This window comes from Talpa occidentalis, unplaced genomic scaffold (genome assembly GCF_014898055.3).
Source record: "Talpa occidentalis isolate TD23 unplaced genomic scaffold, MPIMG_talOcc4v2.1 talOcc4.1302, whole genome shotgun sequence".
Taxonomy (NCBI): Eukaryota; Metazoa; Chordata; class Mammalia; order Eulipotyphla; family Talpidae; genus Talpa; species Talpa occidentalis.
Window position 1 is genome coordinate 1 of NW_023601326.1, and position 20,957 is coordinate 20,957.

Here is a 20,957-nt window from a genome sequence, read left to right on the forward strand (position 1 = left end):
GTTAATGAGGGTGTTTTTAAATTTACAAACTGCAGAGCAAACCTGGACTAGTTGCCCTATCCTCAAAGTCTGAGCTAATACCAGTTACTATCTGCTTTTCTTTCCCTCTCCTTACTGTGTTCTATTCCAGTTTCTTACAATAAACAAATCTTTTTGTATGACTATTATTTGAACTAGGTTCCCCGTCTTTCACCCAAATTCTCTCCCCCCACCCAAAATTCCCCCAGGTCTGCCTACGAGAAGAACATCTGGTATTGCAGGTCCTGGCGAGGTGAACGAGTGTAACTCTCGAAGAAGTAGACACCAGCCACGGCAAAAAACATAGAAGAAGATGAGCAGCAACAGCCAGAGGAAGGTCATGCTCTAGAAGCCATGACCTCAAGTCAGAACTGAGCCAGACTAGGTTGATCTCTACCTATAGTCTAGTCAAGACCACCCTGTCAACCCCCCACACCAAACCAAGTCATGTCCAGTACTGATCCCAGTCATCTCTAGGCCACAGCAGCTTGCCCACACCCCTTTCTCATCAAATATATTTCACAGGATCTTTCATTGCCTTCCTTGACTCACCCAGACTTGCTTCATATTAAGCCCCATGTTTATCTACCTTGCCCACCTGGTTTAGCTGCAACAGTCAAATCACCTTGAGGGCCCTGACCAGGGCCAAAATAATGACTCGAATTTGACGGAACCGTGCAAAGAGTTTGAGAGACCTTAGCACCCGGCAGATCCTCAGCAACTTGAGCCATACAGACTGACCTTCTACCCCTCCCAGCACCACAACTTCTGGAATCAGGGACTGTGGGAAACACAAATTGTAAGTAAAATATACCCCAAAGCATCCCCACATGGCTGTCCTTTCTTTATCTCATTATCTCCATAGTTCCTTGGGCTTATCTTGAATGACATTCTTTAGGGGTTGTTTCCTATTCAGCCTTTCTATATAAAATTACTTAAAACCTGTATTTCATCTCATTCAGACATAAAGGGGATAAGTGTTTATCTTGCTGGGTTTTTATGGAGCTCAGATAAGAAAATACATGTAAAACACTTAGAACAGTGGTTGGCAATCAGTAACTGCTAAGTAAATGGTAGCTGTTATCACTGGGATTAACAGTGCTGTTAGATGCTACCTTGCTCCTAATACCTGCAATGACTGACTTTTAATTTAGAAAAAAATCAAAATAGAGAAGTTAGGTACATTTCTATTTCTTTCATCCTCTGATCTAATTATCTTTACTTGTCATTTTGATTCACCCAGGCACATTCCTCAGCCACTAAACTAATTCACAGGAAATCTATCCTTACCAATATGGTGATAACAAAGTCAAAGAGATTCCAGGCATTCTTCCAGAAGTGGAAAAAGTTGGAGAGCCACATAAGAAGGATCTCCAAGATGAAAATAAGCAAGATGAACCAAGCTGCCAACTCCAGAGTCAGCTTCAGTGGCCACAGATTAGTATTTGAGGATTCGAGCAATTCTATGAGTAGAGCAAAGAATGAATAAAGGTTAAGGAAGTGGGAAGCTGAAACTTCTATAAATTACAGCTGTACCCACTGTTATTCCATTTTTGAGTTTCTCTTCTTAACACTATTGTTGCTTCAACCTGTGAAATACAGAAAAGGACAGAATTGAACATGAAAAAAAGCTATGACTCAGCTTCTTCCAATATCAGTATATCTACAGCTGCAGCCCCTGTCTTCCTACTCTGGGGTCACACGGCAATCAAGGGATTGCTCTCCAAAAACCCTGCCAACTGTATTGTTATCGCAGTCCCAAACTTCACGAGAAAGCAATGGGGTATTGAGAACAGAATGAAAATACAAGACCATGATGTGGAAAGGGCTTTATAAGGAATGTAGGAACAAGAAGCCAGCTTCATGGGGCATATTGAGTTATAATAAGAAATTATTTGGTTCTTCTTTATTGATAACTTTTAAAATTTTCCCCTTTCTTTTCTGCCTAAAATTGATTTGTTCTACAAGGCAAATTAAATCTATAATTTCTCTCTAGAATCCTATTATTTGCAAATTGCTATTGCTTAACTCATTACCTTTATAATCCTCATCATTTTTACACATTTTTTATACATTTAATATACACCACGATGTAGAATAAAACATTAAGATCAAAATAGGCTTAACAACAAAAAAAAAAAACCACACACCAAAAAAAAAAAAAAAAAAAAAAAACAACCAAAAATAACAAAATAGGGTTAAAGCAGAACTGAGGCAACCAGAAAGGGAAGACGGGGTGGGCACAAAAGGATTAAGTAACCAATGGACTATGGTGGAGGATTCTTGGGACTCTAGTGGTGGACATGGTATGATGACATTTGTAGATATTAACCTATATCCCAGAGACATATAGAGTGTTGTTAATAACTATTACCTTGGGGCCTCCCTGCTGGCACAAGCGGTTAAGACACAATCTATGAAGCTATCTGCAGCCACTGCAGCACAAGTTCAATCCCTGACCAGGGAGATACCCCCACGGTGCAGCAGACCTCTCCTGACTCACTCGCTGCTCCCTCAACAGTGGATTTCAGTCAATCTGCCTGTTCCATTCCCTACTCTGTCCCTGGTGAATCCTCTCACCCCCTATACCTCTGGCCTGTACCCCAGCTCTTATATGCATAAATAAATAACTCTTTTAAAAAATAACTGTAACCTATGGGCCTCCCCGGTGGCGCAGCGGTTGAGCGCTGGGTTGCGAAGCTGCCCGCGGCCTCTGCGGCGCCGGTTCGATCCCCGGCTGCTTCCCGGCCACCGGAGGAGGGTCCCACATGGCGCGCAGACCTCTCCTGCCGCCCACTGCTCCCCTCAGCAGTGTACTTCGGTCCTTCTGCCTGCTCTGCTCCCCGCTCTGGCTCTGGTGAATTCTCTCACCCTCCCGCGCTTCTGACTGTACCCAGTGCATGTATAAACAAAACAAACAAAATAAATAAAAAAAAAAAAAAAAAAAAAAAAAAAAAAAAAAACATGCCTCTATTAAAAAAAAAAAAATGTTTAAAAAAAAAAAAAAAAAAAAAAAGAAAAAATAACTGTAACCTAAATAAACATAATTAAATAAAAACAAAACAAACTAGCCTTAAAAGTTAAATAAGAGTCAGTGTTATGATGCTATGGATTTATTGTCATCCTAATCCTGGAATGGATCAAGACAAAAAGAACAGAATCATACTTCAACCCTCTCAAAATGGTTTGGCCCTTCCTGAAAAGCAGTGAAGTCACACTATAGTTATTCCTATGCTTCTTCAGGCTATATTCTTCTTTTTTTTTTTTTTTATATTTTTTTTTTTTTTTAAGATTTTATTTATTTATTTATTTATACAAGCACTGGGTACAGTGAGAAGCGCAGGAGGGTGAGAGAATTCACCAGAGCCAGAGCCGGGGGCAGAGCAGGCAGAAGGACCGAAGTACACTGCTGAGGGGAGCAGCGGGCGGCAGGAGAGGTCCGCGCACCATGTGGGACCCTCCTCCAGTGGCCGGGGAGCAGCCGGGGAATTGAACCGGCGCCACAGAGGCCGCGGGCAGCCCCGCAACCCAGCGCTCAACCGCTGCGCCACCGGGGAGGCCCCAAGGCTATATTCTTCTTAAGTAAATTTTTCTTTTTCATGTAATACTTCTCTAACTCTAAGATAAACAGCTTTTCATATTTTAACTTTTCTGAAATTAGGCTGCACTATAATTAAAATCAATGGTATTTACCAGTTTAATTGAAGATACTTTTTATTTCCTAGTGATAGACAGATTACATTTTACCATTGATAACAGCTTAGATTCAATAAAATACAATGTTTTCTCAATAGGAAAGAAATGTGGGATTATTAAAAGGAGCTGAGTACTACTACATTAAAGGCTTGAAAATGTAATGTTACAATTTGTATTGTTTTGGCCTTCATAAAACAGGAGCCCAAAAAGTATGTGAAAGTAGTTTAAGGTAAGGGTCTTAGAGAGAAGAGTCTGATAGTTTGGAAAAAAAAAAAAAGAGAGAGAGTCTGATAGTTTGAGTAGGAGGTCCAAATTTCAGAAGAAAAAGTACTTTTACTTTTTGGGGAGAAAGGGATAATTTTATAGTAACAAAATGAACCCAGGTAAAAGAAGCAAAACAGAAATTGCCTTAGCAAAAATGGAAGTGATTGCCTACAACTCTACATCAACTAACAAAAATGTATACTATCTGGAGATGAAAACATGACTTAAAAATTCTTGGAATTCTTTGGCCTACAATAGTAAGGCAAAGGGTTCTTAGTGGAAATAGAGCTAAGGATCCCAATGAAGTCTACCCAGGAATCTTGGCCAGTGTTGTGAGTTCATAGTGAAATCTGCGCTTGAACACACTTCTCTCAGTGTGAGAAAAGGCTGCAGTTTGATGAAACAAGTCAGGAAAATGTGTATGATTAGGCAGTCATTTATCATCACTTCCTATTCTAGAAAAACAGCAGATAACTTCATAGAATATCAGGTAAATTCCCATTGGTTTCAAGAAAAGTTAATCTTTAGTGAGGACAGCAGTACACTGAAATTTGCATGAGTGTTCAGCTAAAGACAACAGCTAATGTTGAAAAATTATATCTTGCACTCATGAGTTCAAATGGAGCTTACAATTCCTTTGTGAGATATAAGCAGGCACTTTCACAAGTAAGACTAAATATTGATTTGGCCAAGTTACCAAGAAAGTAAGACTGGTAAAATCCCAAGAACATAAGAAACATATCGAGTCTGTATCAGCAGCCCCTAAGGGCATTTGTGAAACTGCATAATTACCTTCTATAATGGCATTTAAGCCTGTTAGAAATAGAACCTTAACAACCTTAAGTTCCTTAATGCCTTAATTATTTATCTAGTTTCCATTCCTTTTTCTAGATTTACTGTTACCTAGTTAGGTTTTTCAACTATAACAATAGTACTTGTCCTCTAACATATAAGATTATCTCTCATTATTTTATAGATGCTAAGACTCATCTTTTCACTCTACGCTGTCATATACTTTTTAAAGTATACCTTAACAGAAAGCACATCCATTTTTGTAATTTGTCAGCTTTCCTTTTCTAGTTCAGTTATGGGCTAAGGGGGAATGTGACCTAACAACCAATATTTAGATTTCTAGGGAGTAAAACATAGTAATAAGGGCAAAATTCTAGGGTCAGACAATCAGGGCTTGAAACTAGGCTTTTCCAATTTTCAAGTGTATTACCTCAAGGAAGTTACTTAACCTGTCTCATGTTTCTCAACTATAAAGTGAGGAAAATAGTGTTTACCTCAGAAAATGGGGAATAAATATTGGTAAGTATATAAAACATACAATAACTATATTCATTATTATTATCAGCATTGCTAGTACATATTTCTAGGTGTGGATAACCAATGGCTTTATAGTAAGGGTAATGACTTCTGTTTAATTTCCAATTTTCTTTTCTCTTTATCACTTTTTGTTCATCCATTGTATTAGGCCACATAACTGTATTTACTAATTAGCATGTACTTTTTAAAAAAGATTATTTATGCATATAAGAACTGGGGTACAGGCCAGAGATGGGGGGAGGGGAGAGAGGATTCACCAGAGACAGAGTGGGAAACAGAACAGGCAGACTGACTGAAATACACTGCTGAGGGCCTCCCCAGTGGTGCAGCGGTTGAGCGCTGGGTTGCGAAGCTGCCCGCGGCTTCTGCGGCGCCTGTTCGATCCCCGGCTGCTCCCCGGCTGCTCCCCAGCTGCTCCCCGGCCACCGGAGGAGGGTCCCACATGCCGCGCAGACCTCTCCTGCCGCCCGCTGCTCCCCTCAGCAGTGTACTTCGGTCCTTCTGCCTGCTCTGCTCCCTGCTCTGGCTCTGGTGAATTCTCTCACCCTCCCGTGCTTCTGACTGTACCCAGTGCATGTATAAACAAAACAAACAAACAAACAAACAAATAAATAAAACATGCCTCTATTAAAAAAAAAAATACACTGCTGAGGGAAAACAACGGGCGAGACCGAGACAGGAGAGATCTGCTGCGCCATGTGGGTAGCTCCCTGGCCTGGAATTGAACTCTTGCTTCAGTGGCTGCGGACAGCTTCATAGGTTGTGTTAACCCCTTGCGCCACCAGGGAGGCCTTGCCATGTTCATTTTTGAGAAGTCTCAAAGTGCCATTAACCTTTTCAGCAAAGACTGATAGTAGGCCTATTCTGAGATACTTGGTCCTGAGAATTGATACTGTATTTGCTATTTAGTCCCTAGAATTGCTCTCAATCTATTAGTTTCTGGTTGTATTCAGCTTTGCCTGAGTTATGGCTGTGAGCTTGCTGAGACACATTCTCATCTTCCTCACTTTTCCTTAAAATAAACCTCCATTGAATGTTTTTTTTAAATGCATTTATTTATTTATTTTTAATAGAGGCATTTTATTTGTTTGTTTGTTTGTTTTGTTTACACATGCACTGGGTATAGTCAGAAGCGCGGGGAGGGGGGGGAAGGGGTGTGTGTGTGAGAGAATTCACCAGAGCCAGAGCGGGGAGCAGAGCAGGCAGAAGGACCGAAGTACACTGCTGAGGGGAGCAGCGGGCGGCAGGAGAGGTCTGTGCGCCATGTGGGACCCTCGCTGGTGGCGGGGGATTGAACCGGTGCTGCAGAGGCTGCGGGCAGCCTCGCAGCCAGCGCTCAACCGATACACCACCTGGGAGGCCCTGAATGTTTTTTTTGAAATAGAAAGATCTATAAACCCACATAACATCATAGGACATTATCACAATTTATTACTTGGTATTTCACTATTTTAAGAGCTTACTAAATGAGGTAATTTCACTATGCGACATCTTTTTTTTGATTATTTATAAATAAATGAATAACCTGGTATTGATACAGGCATTTACTTTTTTTTTCCCCCCAACTAAAAGCATTTTCCAACAAGTCTGAAATCCCCTGGGGATCCTCTAAGGTGTTCCATAAGTTTGTGATTTTAAAGGCTTAATGTGGTCTATTTTAATTTCCATTTTTATGAGTAAGTAATTTAGTATTTTCCCCTTTAAAATAGAACAATTTGAGAGCCTCAAATGTACTATGACTGACTTCCTGGCAGTTAATGGAGCTCAGAAGTGCCTATTCAATCACCCTAAACATCACAAACTGCTGAGTAGTTTTGGACGCTTTACACGTTTTTAAATTGCTATTGCTTTTAGTATTGGATTTTGACTAGTTACATCCCACAATAAAATACAGAATATGATGTTAAAATACATCTTCACGAAGATGTAAGATTAATCCTAGAAGTTTATCTGAAGATAATCTTCATCAGATTCTGTAAACTTTATCCATCTGATCAAAAATTTCATATGGTATAAGCAGCTCTCATGCCTGCCTGTGACTACGCAGGTGTCTTTCTTTTTCTCCTTTTCCTAATAAACCTATCCCTTTTTGAAATGTAAAAAAAAAAAATTATAGCACATCATTCTATTTCTAATATCTCAAAAACTGATATATAAAAGCAGATTATATTGATGTTATTCTTAGCTTTTTGTTTAAAATCAAGACTATTGACATTTGCAAAGTTATTTTCAGAGAGACTTGAAATGAGCTAAATCTTTGTTTTCTTTCTCTAATCATTTACAAACAAGATATAAAAATTAAAGATAAATCAGTTGATATTTAAAGAGCAGAGCAGGGCCTCCCTGGTGATGCAGGGGTAAAGACAAAGAGCTACCAAGCTATCCACAGCCACTGCAGCACGAGTTCAAGTTTGATCCCTGTCCAGGGAGGTGACCCATATGGCGCAGCAGGCCTCTACTGTCTCAGCCGCTGGTACCCTTAGCTGTGTATTTCAGTCAAGCTCCCTGTTCGGTTCCCTACTCTGTCTCTGGTGAATCCTCTCACCCCCAACCTCTGGCCTATTCCCCAGTTCTTGTATGCATAAATAAATCTTTAAAAAATTTTTTTTTAAAAAAGAGCAAAGTAGGGCCTCCCCTGGTGGCGCAGCGGTTGAGTGCTGGACTGTGAAGCTGCCCGCAGCCTCTGCAGCACCGGTTCGATGCCCGGCCGCCAGAGAGGATCCCACACGGCGCCACAGACCTCTCCTGCCACCCGCTGCTCCCCTCAGCAGTGTATTTCCGTCAGTCTGCCTGTTCTGTTCCCTGCTCTGGCTCTGGTGAATTCTCTCACCCTCCTGCGCTTCTGACTGCACCCAGTGCTTGTATAAATAAATAAATAAAATCTTTAAAAAAAAAAAAAGAGCAAAGTAGAATAGCCAAATGTAAAAGTTTTTTTTTTCCTATTTGTTATGCCCTAATGCATAATTAAATTTCAATCTACACTTGAACATATAATATATAATATGTATTGAACATACAATACACAAACATAATTGATGCCTAAACCAAACTTAATGTTATGTAAAAATTCATTTGTAGATAAATCATGTATTTTTTTTTTACAAACAACATGAATCATTTGTAATATGGCAAAAAATATTACTTACATGAGTGCTGAAATTATATAACATAAAAATATATTTAATAATGTTATTTTAAAATATTTTTACTTCAACTTGCTTTTTTATATTACATAAAAATAGTGAAACCATCAAGCAAGTTTTTGAGATTAGATATATATAGTCCTGGGAAACAAAATCACAAGACAAAAATTGTTGGGGAGTTTTGATCTAGAGAATTTGTTGTTAATTACTATTTTCCCCTAACTATAACAAGATTTTTTGTGACCTGAAAAATTTTTTAAAGCTTAAATAAATCAAGTTCTAATGTTTATCAGATAAATTAGTCTTTTCAAAGAAGTCTGTTAGTCACAAATTATTTCCCTTTGCAAAGTCTCTCCTGTCTTTCTACCATGAGAATGTGTTTAGTAAGATACAATTTTCATGAGCTTGCAAGGTAATTCCTACCAGGCCAATCCACCTATCCTCTGGCACAGAGATCATGTTTCCTATTTAGCTGTTTTACCAAATAGAAAGGTTACTGCTATTCTATTTTATTTTGCCCATTAGATGCAGGAACTTCTGTGTATTTACTACTATTTGCTTTATTGCAATGCTTAAGACGATCTTCCTAAACCCACAAGGCAAATACTTTTCAGTTATCATACAACAAACAGGAAATGTGAATGACTTAGTACAAAATCCTCACCCATACAAGGAGGAAATAAAATACTTCAAAGTATATAGACTAGTGTTGTGGGTCAGTGACATAAGCTATTGTAGATATTTAAATATTTTGCATTAAGACTATTTTAAGTAGGAAATCAACCCCCTCCCAATACAGTGAAGATGAAACAACAAAGTTATTATTTCTACTGTCCTTTCATAATTTCTCAGCAGTTTGTTGGACATAATTGATTCTCCAACATCTCTTTGTTCTTAACACATTTCACATAATTTGGTTTTAGAGTCATTTTGTCTTTAAGTCATTTTTCCAGCTCACCTAATAACTTAGTTGTGCCTAACTTTACATATTTGTTCATAGTTAAATATTCTTTCTAAACATACTTATAAAAATGCAAATGTTGAATCATTCACTGATATATCTAACAGTAAATGTTAATTTAACTAGTTTTAATGACTAACAAAAGAAATATAACTGTTCTTTACATTTACAGTTCCTTGTGAATCTATTACACCTGCCTCTGAGAGTCTAGACTACTTACTACACTCTCAAGAGCCCTCCAATAGTTTCTAGGTCTTAAAAGTTGCAAACTTCCTACTCTAGGAGACTTAATTGTCCCTATTAAATTCAGATGACATTCAAAACATAAAATGATCAATTTAAAGGAAAATAACTCCCACCTACTTCCTTTTTCATTCAATGTCACTTCTCACCTATTTCAACCATCAGTACGACTGTATTCAAAAAGATGAGGAAGATGATGAAGTTTGTGAAGATAGAACCTGTTTTCTCTTAAGGAAACAAACAGTAGAGTTCTTTCTGATTTATGCAATTGAAATAAGGGCACAAACCAGTGAGAATGTGAAGAAAATGGAATCTGAAAGGGAAAAAATAAATTAGCAGTCTAATGATGAAGCAATAAAATTGTTACATAAAATGAATGGTGGGGGCCTCCCTGGTGGCACAAAGGGGTAAGCACAGCACTATGAAGCTATCCATGGCCTCTGTAGCATGAGTTCAATCCCCAGCTGGCCAGGGAGCTACCCCCATGGCGCAGCAGACCTCTCCTGTGTCGCCCGCTGTTTCCCTCAGCAGTGTTTTCAGTCAATTTGTCTGTTCTGCTCCCTACTCTGTCTCTCGTGAATCCTCTCATCCTCCTGCACCTCTGGCCTGTACCCCAGTTCTTGTACGTATAAATAAATAAATGTTTTAAAAAAATGAATGATGGGCATCCCTGGTGGCACAGGTGTTGGAGTCTCAATGCTATCAAGCTATCATCATCCACTGAGGCCTGAGTTCTATCCAGGCCAGGGAGCTAACCAATGTGGCCCAGCAGACCTCTCCTGCATCGCCTGCTGTTCCCCTCAGCAGTGTTTTCAGTCACTTTGCCTGTTCTGCCCCCCACTCTGTCTCTGGTGAATCCTCTCACCCTCCCACACCTCTGGCCTGGACCCCATTTCTTGTAGGTATAAATAAATACAATAAATCTTTGAAAAAATGAATGTCAAAAAGGAGTAAAGGTTCTGCAGTAACTTTATGGTGATTGTGCAAATTTTTCATGAGAGGATTAATAAAAGATTTTCTGTGTATGTTTGTTTGCATGGGGTTGGGGGAGGGTAGAAGAGAATGGCATGAAAGGATACTCTCAAGGACCCATCCAGCCCACAAGCAAAGAGGTGGCCTCTCATTGCAGCGCACTTGGAGTCTGCTCAGCAATCTCTTACTGTGTGTAATCCGTTCTACATGACGGGGCTTTATGGAGAAGCGCACAAGTTGATGTTGATCTCTCATCATAACTTTCTTCTGACGGGCAGGATCTATAAGAAAAATTTAAAAGGGTCCATAGTAGCATATGAAGAGAAGTCTTTGGGGGATGTTAAGAAAAGGTAGGACTGAGTGCAGAAATACTGATTACTTAATGAATGCCCTAGCGCAGAAGCATGCCTTGCAGCTCCTTTCACGGGACCTAATATTAGTTTGGATTCATAGCTAATGTATTGCTTATGACCAGCACTGTTCATGTCCAGGAATAAAGGTGGAAGATTCAACCCTCAAAGTTTCAATTGTCTTTGGTGAAACTTTTAAGTCAACAAGGGTTAGTAGTTATCCTAAGCCTAAAAACGAGTGACACGGATTCTATCTCCTGAATTCAGAGCTTTACTTACAAAACAGTCCATTTATCAAATTTGGTGTGACTTCCAAACTAGCACCCAATCCAACTGCCCCTGAATTTTCCACCTTTATAATTTTCCCTCTACTGCCTGCACTTTGGAGGGTGTGAATGGGAATCCTGCATTTATACTAGTTCAGAAACAAGCTACTGACCAACTAACTCTTTGATAGTGTGCCGTGGCACAGCTTGGCTTATCCCTTGCAGATGCTCAATGAGAGAGAAAGTATCAATAAGGCGCGAACGAATGGCATCAGCTCTGGGCAGTGGCATGTGTCCTGGTCGCTGATAAGGGTGATAAGTGGCCATGTCCTTTAAAATAAAATAGAAGAATCAAGTGTCATTTCATTCTTGGAGTTACACTAAGAATTAGAGTTTTTCTTCCTCCCTACCCTGTTAGCCCTGATGACAAACAAAAACATTGTAGCAAGATTCAAGATTTTTTTTTTGAAACAAAAGAAAGTATGAATTGTAATTGAGACTGCACAACTAAGTGGCTGGTTCCTTTCACTTGCTTGGCAATATTTCTAATTTATGGATCTCTCTGCTGGCGCAAGGGGTTGAGACTGCAGCCACTGCAACACAAGTTCGATCCCTGGCCGGCCATGAAGCAACCTACATGGCACAGCAGACCTCTCCTGGCTCGCCTGCTGCTCTTCTCAGCAGTGTATTTCAGTCAGTCTGCCTGTTTTGCTTCTCACTCTGTCTCTGGTGAATCCTCTCTCACACCCCCCCCCCCCCGCAAGCGCCTCCGGTCTGTACCCCAGTTCTTGTATGCATAAATAAATCTTAAAAAATATATATATATATTTCTAGGGCCTCCCTGGTGGCGCAAGGGGTTAAGCACCACACTATGAAGCAATCCGCAGCCTCTGCAGCACGAGTTCAATCCCCAGCTAGCCAGGGAGCAACCCACATGGCAAGGCAGACCTCTCCTATCTCGCCAGCTGCTCCCCTCAGCAGTGTATTTCAGTCAGTCTGCCTGTTCTGTTCCCCACTCTGTCTCTGGGGAATCCTCTCAGCCTCCCGCATCTCTGGCCTGTACCCCAGCTCTCGTATGCATAAGTAAATAAGTCTTAAAAGAAAAAAAAAGAAATTCTGATATGTTTAAAAAAAAAACGACAACAAAACAAAACAAAAAAATTCTAATTTAAAACGACAACTACAAGGGCAAGCGTCCTGGGGCTGGGCAAAAGGAAAACGGGCATCACCTGCACCTGAGGGAGTCGGCCGGCCGAAGCAGTGAGCTGAGGCGGTGGGAGACCTACAGTTGCCTTCGAAAGAAAAACCAAGTTAAGAGAAACTGAAGACAACACAACAGCCTGACATTCTGAAAACGTGCCTGGTCCCAAGCGTGTCCACCCCATCGCTCCCTCCTCTCAATCCCAGCTCTGGGCCTCACCTCAGCCCAGGCTCTTCCCGCCCACTCAGCCCTGACTTGAGTCAGCGCCTCCTGCTCTGGCGCCCCCTGAGCTCGACTCGACCCACGCAGCGCCAGCTTAGGGTCGGTTTCCAGCCTCGCTGCGCCCCACTTCAGCTCCGCCCCGCCCCGCCCGCCAGCTCACCGAGTTCCGGCTCGCAGCGTCGACCCCGCCCAGCGTCGCGGCCACTCGGCGGTTACCAGCCGGCCCCGCCCCCTGACGTCAGAGGCGCGCCGCCAATCGGCGGCTGCCACACTGCGGCCCGAGCCGGGCGAGGGGGTTGGGGCCTCCGGCTGCAGGTCCGCCCGGGCCAGACGCACGAGCGCAGGCTGTGGGTGCGTGGTCGCCGGCCCGGCCTTCGCAGACCCCGCCGAGCCCAACCCTCCCGGCTGCCTCCTCGCACCTCGCCGCCATGCGCCTCCGCCGCTTAGCGCTGTGCCCCGCCGTGGCGCTGCTTCTGGCCGCGGCCCGCCTCGCCGCTGCCTCCGACGTGCTGGAACTCACGGACGACAACTTCGAGAGCCGCGTCTCCGACACGGGCTCCGCGGGGCTGATGCTGGTTGAGTTCTTCGCCCCCTGGTGAGGCCGCTGGGCTGGGGCCGGCGAGGGAGGGCTGAGTTGGGCCGGGGGCGAAGGCGCGGGAAGAGTTGGGCCTACGCAGTGTCTGCTCCCTGCACCATCCCGCCGGCCGGAAGGAGGCTGGCGGGTTGCTCACCCCACTGGGAGCTGGTCTGCCGCGCAGGTAGCAGAGAAGTAGGTGCTGATCGCCCAGGAGCGAGACCCGAGAAAGGAAAAATGCCCAGGCCCCTTGCATACAGGGCCACATCCTTGCCTCGATGCTCTTGCGGCACTTCCTATTTGCAGAGGGTTTAACCACCCCCCGCCTGCCTTCGGTGTGTTCACAGTTTCTGGGTGAGTCAGTGTTAATGCTCTGTGTTCTGCAGAAGGGGCATCTCAAGGCCTTGCAGTGCAAGCGAACGTTTCACCAAGTGCAAGGACTCTGGGCCACCAGCTCTGCTTTTCTTCTTGCCCTATGCCCGCAAGCATTGGTTTCTAGCCAAGGTCACTGTGGCTGAAGAGTGGTCATAAATGCAATATGTAGATAAGTTTTTTTTTTTTATCCAACTCATGGTTCACACTTTCTCCATTAAGCATTTCTCAGCACCTGCGGAATCTTGTCAGAAAGGATAGGAACAATAAGGTCAGAATCTACATTGTCGTTTTAATTAGGGTTTCTGAAAGATGCCAAAAAAGAGAGAGTAACCAGTATTGGAGAAAGTAATCAGTGTTGGAGGAATACTCTGGGCTAATTTGACCGAACAAGGCGGAAATGCCTTAGGCGAGAAATAAGTTTAAATAAAAGTGGCAGATGGCACAGGGCAGATAGGATTTCTTGCCCAATAAACCTTGCAGGGAAAAAAGAGTGGACAATGCTTGGCATAGTTCAGCATAACCATGCTAATTGTTGTACTTAATTTTATCCTGCTGCAGTGATTTTTTTTTTTTTTTTTTTTGGCAGTGATTCTTAATTAACAACTGTTTGTGTTCAAAAGTATCGGCAAAGCAAAGTATTTAACTTTCACTTGCTTCTAACTCTGGTCTTCGTTCTGCAGGGGCTACGCTGACTTGTTGAGGGTTACACTAGAAATCCTATAGTGAAGACTACCTGAACCAGAAGAAAGGCAGCACATTTTTTCAGCTTGTGGTAGATTTTGTGGCTGGGTCATTCTTGGCAGTGCTGATTACACATTATAGGTGGTCCTTATTCACCTTTAGAACTCATCAATTCTTACCCAGCATGTAACCATGCTGTTAACTTTGAGAAGGTATCACTGTAATTAGAATGGGTGTATAGAGTTGTTGTAAAAACTGGGTAAAGTTTCTGTGACTACACGATTTAACATGGAAGTGAATTGCTGAAGAATTGTTGGCTATCAGACTGTTTATGAGCGGTTTTTTATCCTATTGAAGATACTTTAAATTGTTGCTTTAAATCCTGCTTTAAATTGTTGCCTGTACTTACTTTAAAACTACATATCTCGTCTCTCACTAAACTATCCCCAAACTGGGTGGATCGCTGCTGTGGTGTCTGCTTTTAATTGGTCTAGGAGGTAAGATCCTCCTCCCCAGTGCCAGCAGGAGTATCAGTTTTACAAACGAATCATTTGGAGTCTAGGAAAACTTGTATCCCGGTGAAAATGTCCTTAGTTCTTCAACTATTTTTATTTATTAATACTTCAACTAGAAATGTTTTCTGACTGCTATATTCCTTTGTACAGAATAGTTATATAAATGCCTGTATTCAAGAGTAGTAGCTCACAGGTTAGATGGGCATAGTTTTTAAGCGTAAAAAGGGCCTGTTTTGGTGCTTTGCTTCTGTTGTAGGATTTTTTTTCCATTTCATCTTACAAGTGAATGTGAAAGGTTTTTTGGGGTCTTTTGGCAGTTGACTTAGTAGACTATTTCCATTAAAGGAGTTTAATCATCTCATTTGTAATAATGAGAGTGCCTGAATTTCTCTGGGAAAAGAAATAACACTGTTTTGATGCTTTAAGCCCTCAACATCTACTTATGTTATAGATTTTTACCCTACCTCCCAGAACAGTAGTATTAACTAATATTTGATAAATAATTCTAGGATATAGAAAAAGACTATGTGGGTAGTATAAAATGAAATATTTCTTTTACTTGGCTTCTCTCACACACACACCCTCCCTCAATCGATCTTTTCAACAGAGTTTAGCTCAAAAGTTACTTCTTCCTTCCTGAACAAGCAATTGGTTCCTTCCCCCTCTATTGGGACCTAATGATACCATCTCTCAGACATGTTTTTATGGGGAAAGGACTGTATCACCTTTTCTGTCAAAGCAAAAAATAGTATTTGGCACTGAGAGGGAAGAAGTAATGATTGTTGGGTGAATATAAGATTCATTATTAACTACTAGGTGCTAACACTGAAGGTGGATGAGATTATTTGTGTTTTGATATTACCTAGGAGTAGATGAAGGAAGTTGTGATTAATCTTGATGATCACCTTCAAACTTCACCTGAGTTTCATCATTGGTGAATTTGAAGAGAGCGGTTTCCTTCAGACTTTTTGGAACTTGTTTAACAAGTCTTCCCACTGGACATTTGATGACCTTATAGATTTTACCTATGCTTAGGGCAGTTTTCAGTTCCAGCCTTGCCTCTTACATACACAAACCCCTATACTTGTTCCCTCCCAGATTTGTAGTGATTCTTATTCAGTAAATGCCAGGGTGGGGCACGGACATGCAGGTTTTTTTAAAATTGCTTCATGGATATTTTTTATATGCATCTGGATTGAGAGCCACAGGTCTGTGTAATAATTTTATACTTTTTTTCTCTTAACATGTTTTAAGATCATTGGGGTAAAACTATTCTTAAATCTGTGCCTTAGCCTTTTTGACATATTCAACAGAAATCTCTTTCTCTTTTGTTTTCCTCACTTCCACTCTGACCCCGGCTTTCATTATCTGCCATGTGAAATATATTATGTCTAAGTGGCTCTGTACTTATCTCTGCTTTCCCCCTTCCTGTCAGTCCTATTATTGCTGATGTAGTCTTAAATCACATGGAAGACATTTAATGTCTCTTAACAAAACAGAAAGACTTCATAGATCTCTATTCCTAGTAATTTAACCTTTGCTCCTATTCCCCTTATCTAAAATATTCTGTCTGAAGCCTTACATCCTTAAAGGCCAGACCCAGCTCACTCTCTTTAATAGGTATTCTGTTTTAGCCTTAACCCTTTTTCTTGGATAAGTCGGTTATTAAGTCAATTGTATTTTTTTTTTGTTACAACTACATGCAAAAAATTTTAAATTTATTATGCAATATTAAAAGAATACAGAGGACATACTATCGTGTTTTATACATATCTAAGATACTGCTGATTGTGCAGGAAACTATTGTCTCACAAAGAAATGCTGCCATCGGAACTATGACACAATTGCAAGATACATCCCAATTTCAGATATGGTAAATGTGCTTTTGTGAAATACAGCATAAGGAATACCATTTATTTATGACACAGCTGAAAAAATTAAGCCAGTGGAGTTAAATCCCCTGTGTACCTCTTTCCCACCTATGTACTCCCATCCTGAATTTGGTGTAATGTCACTTGGTCCTTTTATACTTTTAGAAAATATGTAATCCTGAGCAACATCTAATAATATGGGCTTTTTGATATCGCTATTCCTTCATTTAAATTTTCTAATAATTATGTTTGAGTAGGACTCCTAAGAGCTTGAAGAATATAAACTCTTGTAGTCCTTTGTTTTAAGCAAGTTTTAGAGGCAGAATGTTTCTAAATTACTTATCCATCACTCAGAATAAAATTTGATAGCCAGCTCAAGTTCCTCTTGTGTTTTCTTCTTTTTTCAAATTCTATTTTTTGCTGTCTATGGGGAGGTTGCAGAACTACTCACCTTCTCAAAGTGATCCCTCTGAAACCCATTGGGTTTTGAATAGATGATGTACAGCTGGTGCTGACTTTATACTGATAAGAAGGAATATCTTCCCCTTCCCCCCAATTGCATGTACAGTGTACCTACGGGAATGATAAAATTTTCTGAGCAGAGGAACAGGTGTTTCTGATGGCCCTCTGGGAACATACTCCAGTTGACATAATGGTTTATCCTCTTTAGTTCTTATAACCAGGTGAACCCCATGTAGCTGTAAAAGTCAGATTTACCATTATAAATGTCATTCTAATACTTTGTTGAAACTCAGTTGAGAAGAAAAACTGCAGTGTCTTCTGGACCTCATTCCTTTAGCCCCTCAAAGTAGGTTTCTGGTAAGAGAATCATTGAAGGAAGGAAGGGAGATAGTTAATATTAACTTAGGTCCTTACAAGGTTTCAATTATATATCTTTAAGAATTACAATATTGGTTACCTAAGGGGGGAAAATGTGCCTTCCTTTGGGAAATGCTGCCAGGAAAGGGATTATTGCTGTCTTGTCCTTCATTTTATCCTCATTAATTGTTCAAAAAGGCTTGAGCTCTTTCCCCTTTCATTGTTTCATTTTTTTTAAAGATTTATTTATTTATGCATATAAGAATGGGGGTACAGGCCAGAGGTGTGGGGGTGAGAGGATTCACCAGAGACAGAGGGGAGCAGCGGGTGAGTCAGGAGAGGTCTGCTGTGCCTTGTGGGTAGCTCCCTGGCCGGGGAGCGAACTCATGGTGCAGTAGCTGTGATTAGCTTCATGGGTGTGTATTAACCCCTTGCGCTAACAGGGAGGCCCTTTCCCCTTTTAGAAGAGTATATTGCTGATTACAGGAGTCCCACCAGGGAGGACCCCAGTTGTACTTCTAATTGAGAAAATATATGTTGTACTGGACTGAACCAGCCCTATAGAGACAGCCTCAGTCTAGAGATACTATTATCTTCTGAGATCTCTGGTTTATCCTGTCAATAATGGGTACTGTTCAGGTGATGATTTGCTTTTGGAAGCAGCTCCTAGATTAAAAGTGGCACTGTAATTTGAGATTCTTCCTGGAGAAACAAGGTTAACAAACTTGTAGGATTAAACTGAGACTTTGACTTCTAAAAATACATATATATATCTCTCTGCATAGGTGTGGACACTGCAAGAGGCTTGCCCCTGAGTATGAAGCTGCAGCTACCAGATTAAAAGGAATAGTCCCATTAGCAAAGGTGAGTACAGGTGGATTCTTCACTAACGGAAATGAAGAATTTTATTTTTTTATTTTTAATTTTTTTAAGATTTATTTTTATTTATGTATATAAGAACTGGGGTATAGACCAGAGGTACAAAGGGTGAGTGGATTTACCAAAGACAGGTTGGGGAGCAAAACAGGCAGAGCTCTTGAAATACACTGCTGAGGGGGGCAGCAGGTGAGACAAGAGAGGTCTGCTGCGCCATGTGGTTTGCTCCCTGGCTGGGGATTGAACTCAGGTTGCAGTGGCTGGTGATAGCTTGATAGCTGAGACTTTAACCCCTGTGCCACCAGGGAGGCCCAGAAATGAAGAATTTTAATTGTAGTTTGTTTGTAAAATTAATTAATTTTCGTTACTCTTAGGCTGCTAAGGAGAACACTACTTCCTTGGCTGCTACATCTCGACTATTCTATTAGTTAAGATTTCAAAAGATTGAAAGGAGTGGAACTAAGAAAATTATTGGCATAAAGTGTATAATATATAGTAAATAAGAATTAGGGGGCAAATGTGAAAGTAAAAGTACAATGATCAAGGTTAAAGGAGGGTTCCCTAAACTGCTGTATGATATTGACAATGATGGGAATCAGAAAAGTATATGAGGGTGTTGATAAGTATAAAACCAGTAGGACAACTGTATACTGGATATTTGCTTTTACAATCAAGTAATACTTCCCAGGTTTTTTTCTGTAGTAAACTCATACTTGCTGTAGTCTAAAAGCCCATACTCTACTGGCCTCAAATAAATAGCTTATACATATGTATGGACTGTTTTGCCAACTGTCTTGTGGTAACTTGCCACAGAAAATAAAGAATTCAGACATGATTTAATTTCTCTTGTATGATTTTTGTGGCCTGTTAATATGGACATGTTACTTTTCTGGACTGCAGTTTATCTAGAGCCTTGGAATCATATCTTAGAATCTTAGGAAGATTGAGTGAGATAATACATACAAAGTACGGCCTCCCTGATGGCTCAGGGGTTAAGACGCAAACCTATGAAGCTATCCGCAGCCACCGCAGCACTTATTCGATCCACAATACCCACGTGGCACAGCAGACCTCTTCTGACTTGCCCGCTATTGCCCTCAGCAGGGTATTTCAGTCAGTCTACCTGTTCTTTCCCCACTCTGTCTCTGGTGAATTCTCTCACCCCCCACACCTCTGGACTGTACCCCAGTTCTTGTATGCATAAATAAATAATCTTTTATATATATATATATATATATATGTATGTATGCACACACACACAAGTACCTGTAGCATTATGGAGTAACTAAATAAATGGAAATTGTTTTCTTCTTACTGATAGTTCTCACAAGATCTGTCATGTTATCCTATGGCCCAAATTCAGCCTAACTCAGCATATTTTAAGTAGTCATACCTTTTTTTTTTTAAACGATTTATTTATGCATACAAGAACTGGGGTATAGGCCAGAGGTGCGGGGGTTGAGAGGATTCACCAGAAACAGTGGAACAGAAAAAAAGAAGTGGAGAACAGAACAGGCAGATTTACTGAAATACACTGCTGAGGGAGCAGTGGGCGAGACAGGAGAGGTCTGCCGCCCGTGTGGGCCACCTCCCTGGCTGGGGATCAAATTCGTGCTTCAGGGGCTGCAGATCCTCATGGTGCTGTGACCAACCCCTTGCGCCACCAGAGAGAGAGACCCCTTGATGATGCAATTATTATCAACATAAGTGACTTAGTAAATTTAAGTGATTTGTCCTCCGCTTGTTACAAGGCAGAAAAAAGATGACGACCATTGCTTTATACAATAAAAGTAACCACAGGCAGAATTTGAAGTCATTTATATGTTTTTCATGAGGTAAAGGAATCTAAATTTTAAAGAATTCTTCAGGTGATGCTGATGTAGCTTGCTCAGCACCTGTCTACCTTTAAATCTAATATTCTGTGGCGTGTATACCAAGAAATACTCGATCCTTTTATGATTTGACCATTCCTTCTACTTTATGAATATGGGAAGACCCTGTAAAATGCATTTAGATAATAAATGGTTCGTGTATCTTAATCTTAGGTTGATTGTACGGCCAACACAAACACGTGTAATAAGTATGGAGTCAGTGGATATCCAACCCTGAAGATATTTAGAGATGGTGAAGAAGCAGGTGCTTATGATGGTCCTAGAACCGCCGGTAAGGATCCTGAATTACATTCTCAAAACTGAATTTGATAAGTGCCCTGATTTTTGGTAGTGGGAACACAACATTTTCTGTACAATATTTTCATTCTTGATAGGTCCCATCTAAGAGATCTTTGTGTAGCTAACAAAGACCTCTGTAAATCAACAACTATATAACTAATAAAGAAATTGCTCGAGCTTGGTTTCAAGGTCATCTTGATATTTTTCTTTTGATAAATATTTATTGAGTAGCAACACTACACCAGATATTCTAGATGTTTTATTGGTGCTTGGTATTCATTGATAAATAAAATAGACAAGGTCCCCACTCTGTGGTGCTTACATCTGAGGGATGAGGAGAACAAGGCAACAACAAAGTTTTAAACATATATATAGAGATAACTGTCTCACGTCCATTAGGATGGATACTA

General features: G+C 40.9%; 2 protein-coding genes across 2 annotated transcripts; one reads left to right on the forward strand and one right to left on the reverse strand.

Annotated features, from left to right (window-relative positions):
• Window positions 1-103: 103 nt before the first annotated feature.
• On the reverse strand, window positions 104-12,857 carry LOC119243927 (cation channel sperm-associated protein 2-like). Its single transcript, XM_037509745.2, is given in 9 exon segments — window positions 104-317; window positions 319-363; window positions 644-799; window positions 1,309-1,481; window positions 9,804-9,872; window positions 10,734-10,907; window positions 11,416-11,572; window positions 12,472-12,534; window positions 12,826-12,857. Coding segments are annotated over 7 exon segments (855 nt in total). The 5' UTR covers window positions 11,570-11,572; window positions 12,472-12,534; window positions 12,826-12,857; the 3' UTR covers window positions 104-233.
• Window positions 12,858-13,062: 205 nt separating this feature from the next.
• On the forward strand, window positions 13,063-20,580 carry LOC119243928 (protein disulfide-isomerase A3-like). The gene is made up of 3 exons (XM_037509746.1): window positions 13,063-13,260; window positions 18,286-18,364; window positions 20,422-20,580. Exons 1-3 carry the CDS (start codon window positions 13,094-13,096, stop codon window positions 20,569-20,571), a joined length of 396 nt encoding a protein of 131 aa, XP_037365643.1. The 5' UTR covers window positions 13,063-13,093; the 3' UTR covers window positions 20,572-20,580.
• Window positions 20,581-20,957: the final 377 nt, after the last annotated feature.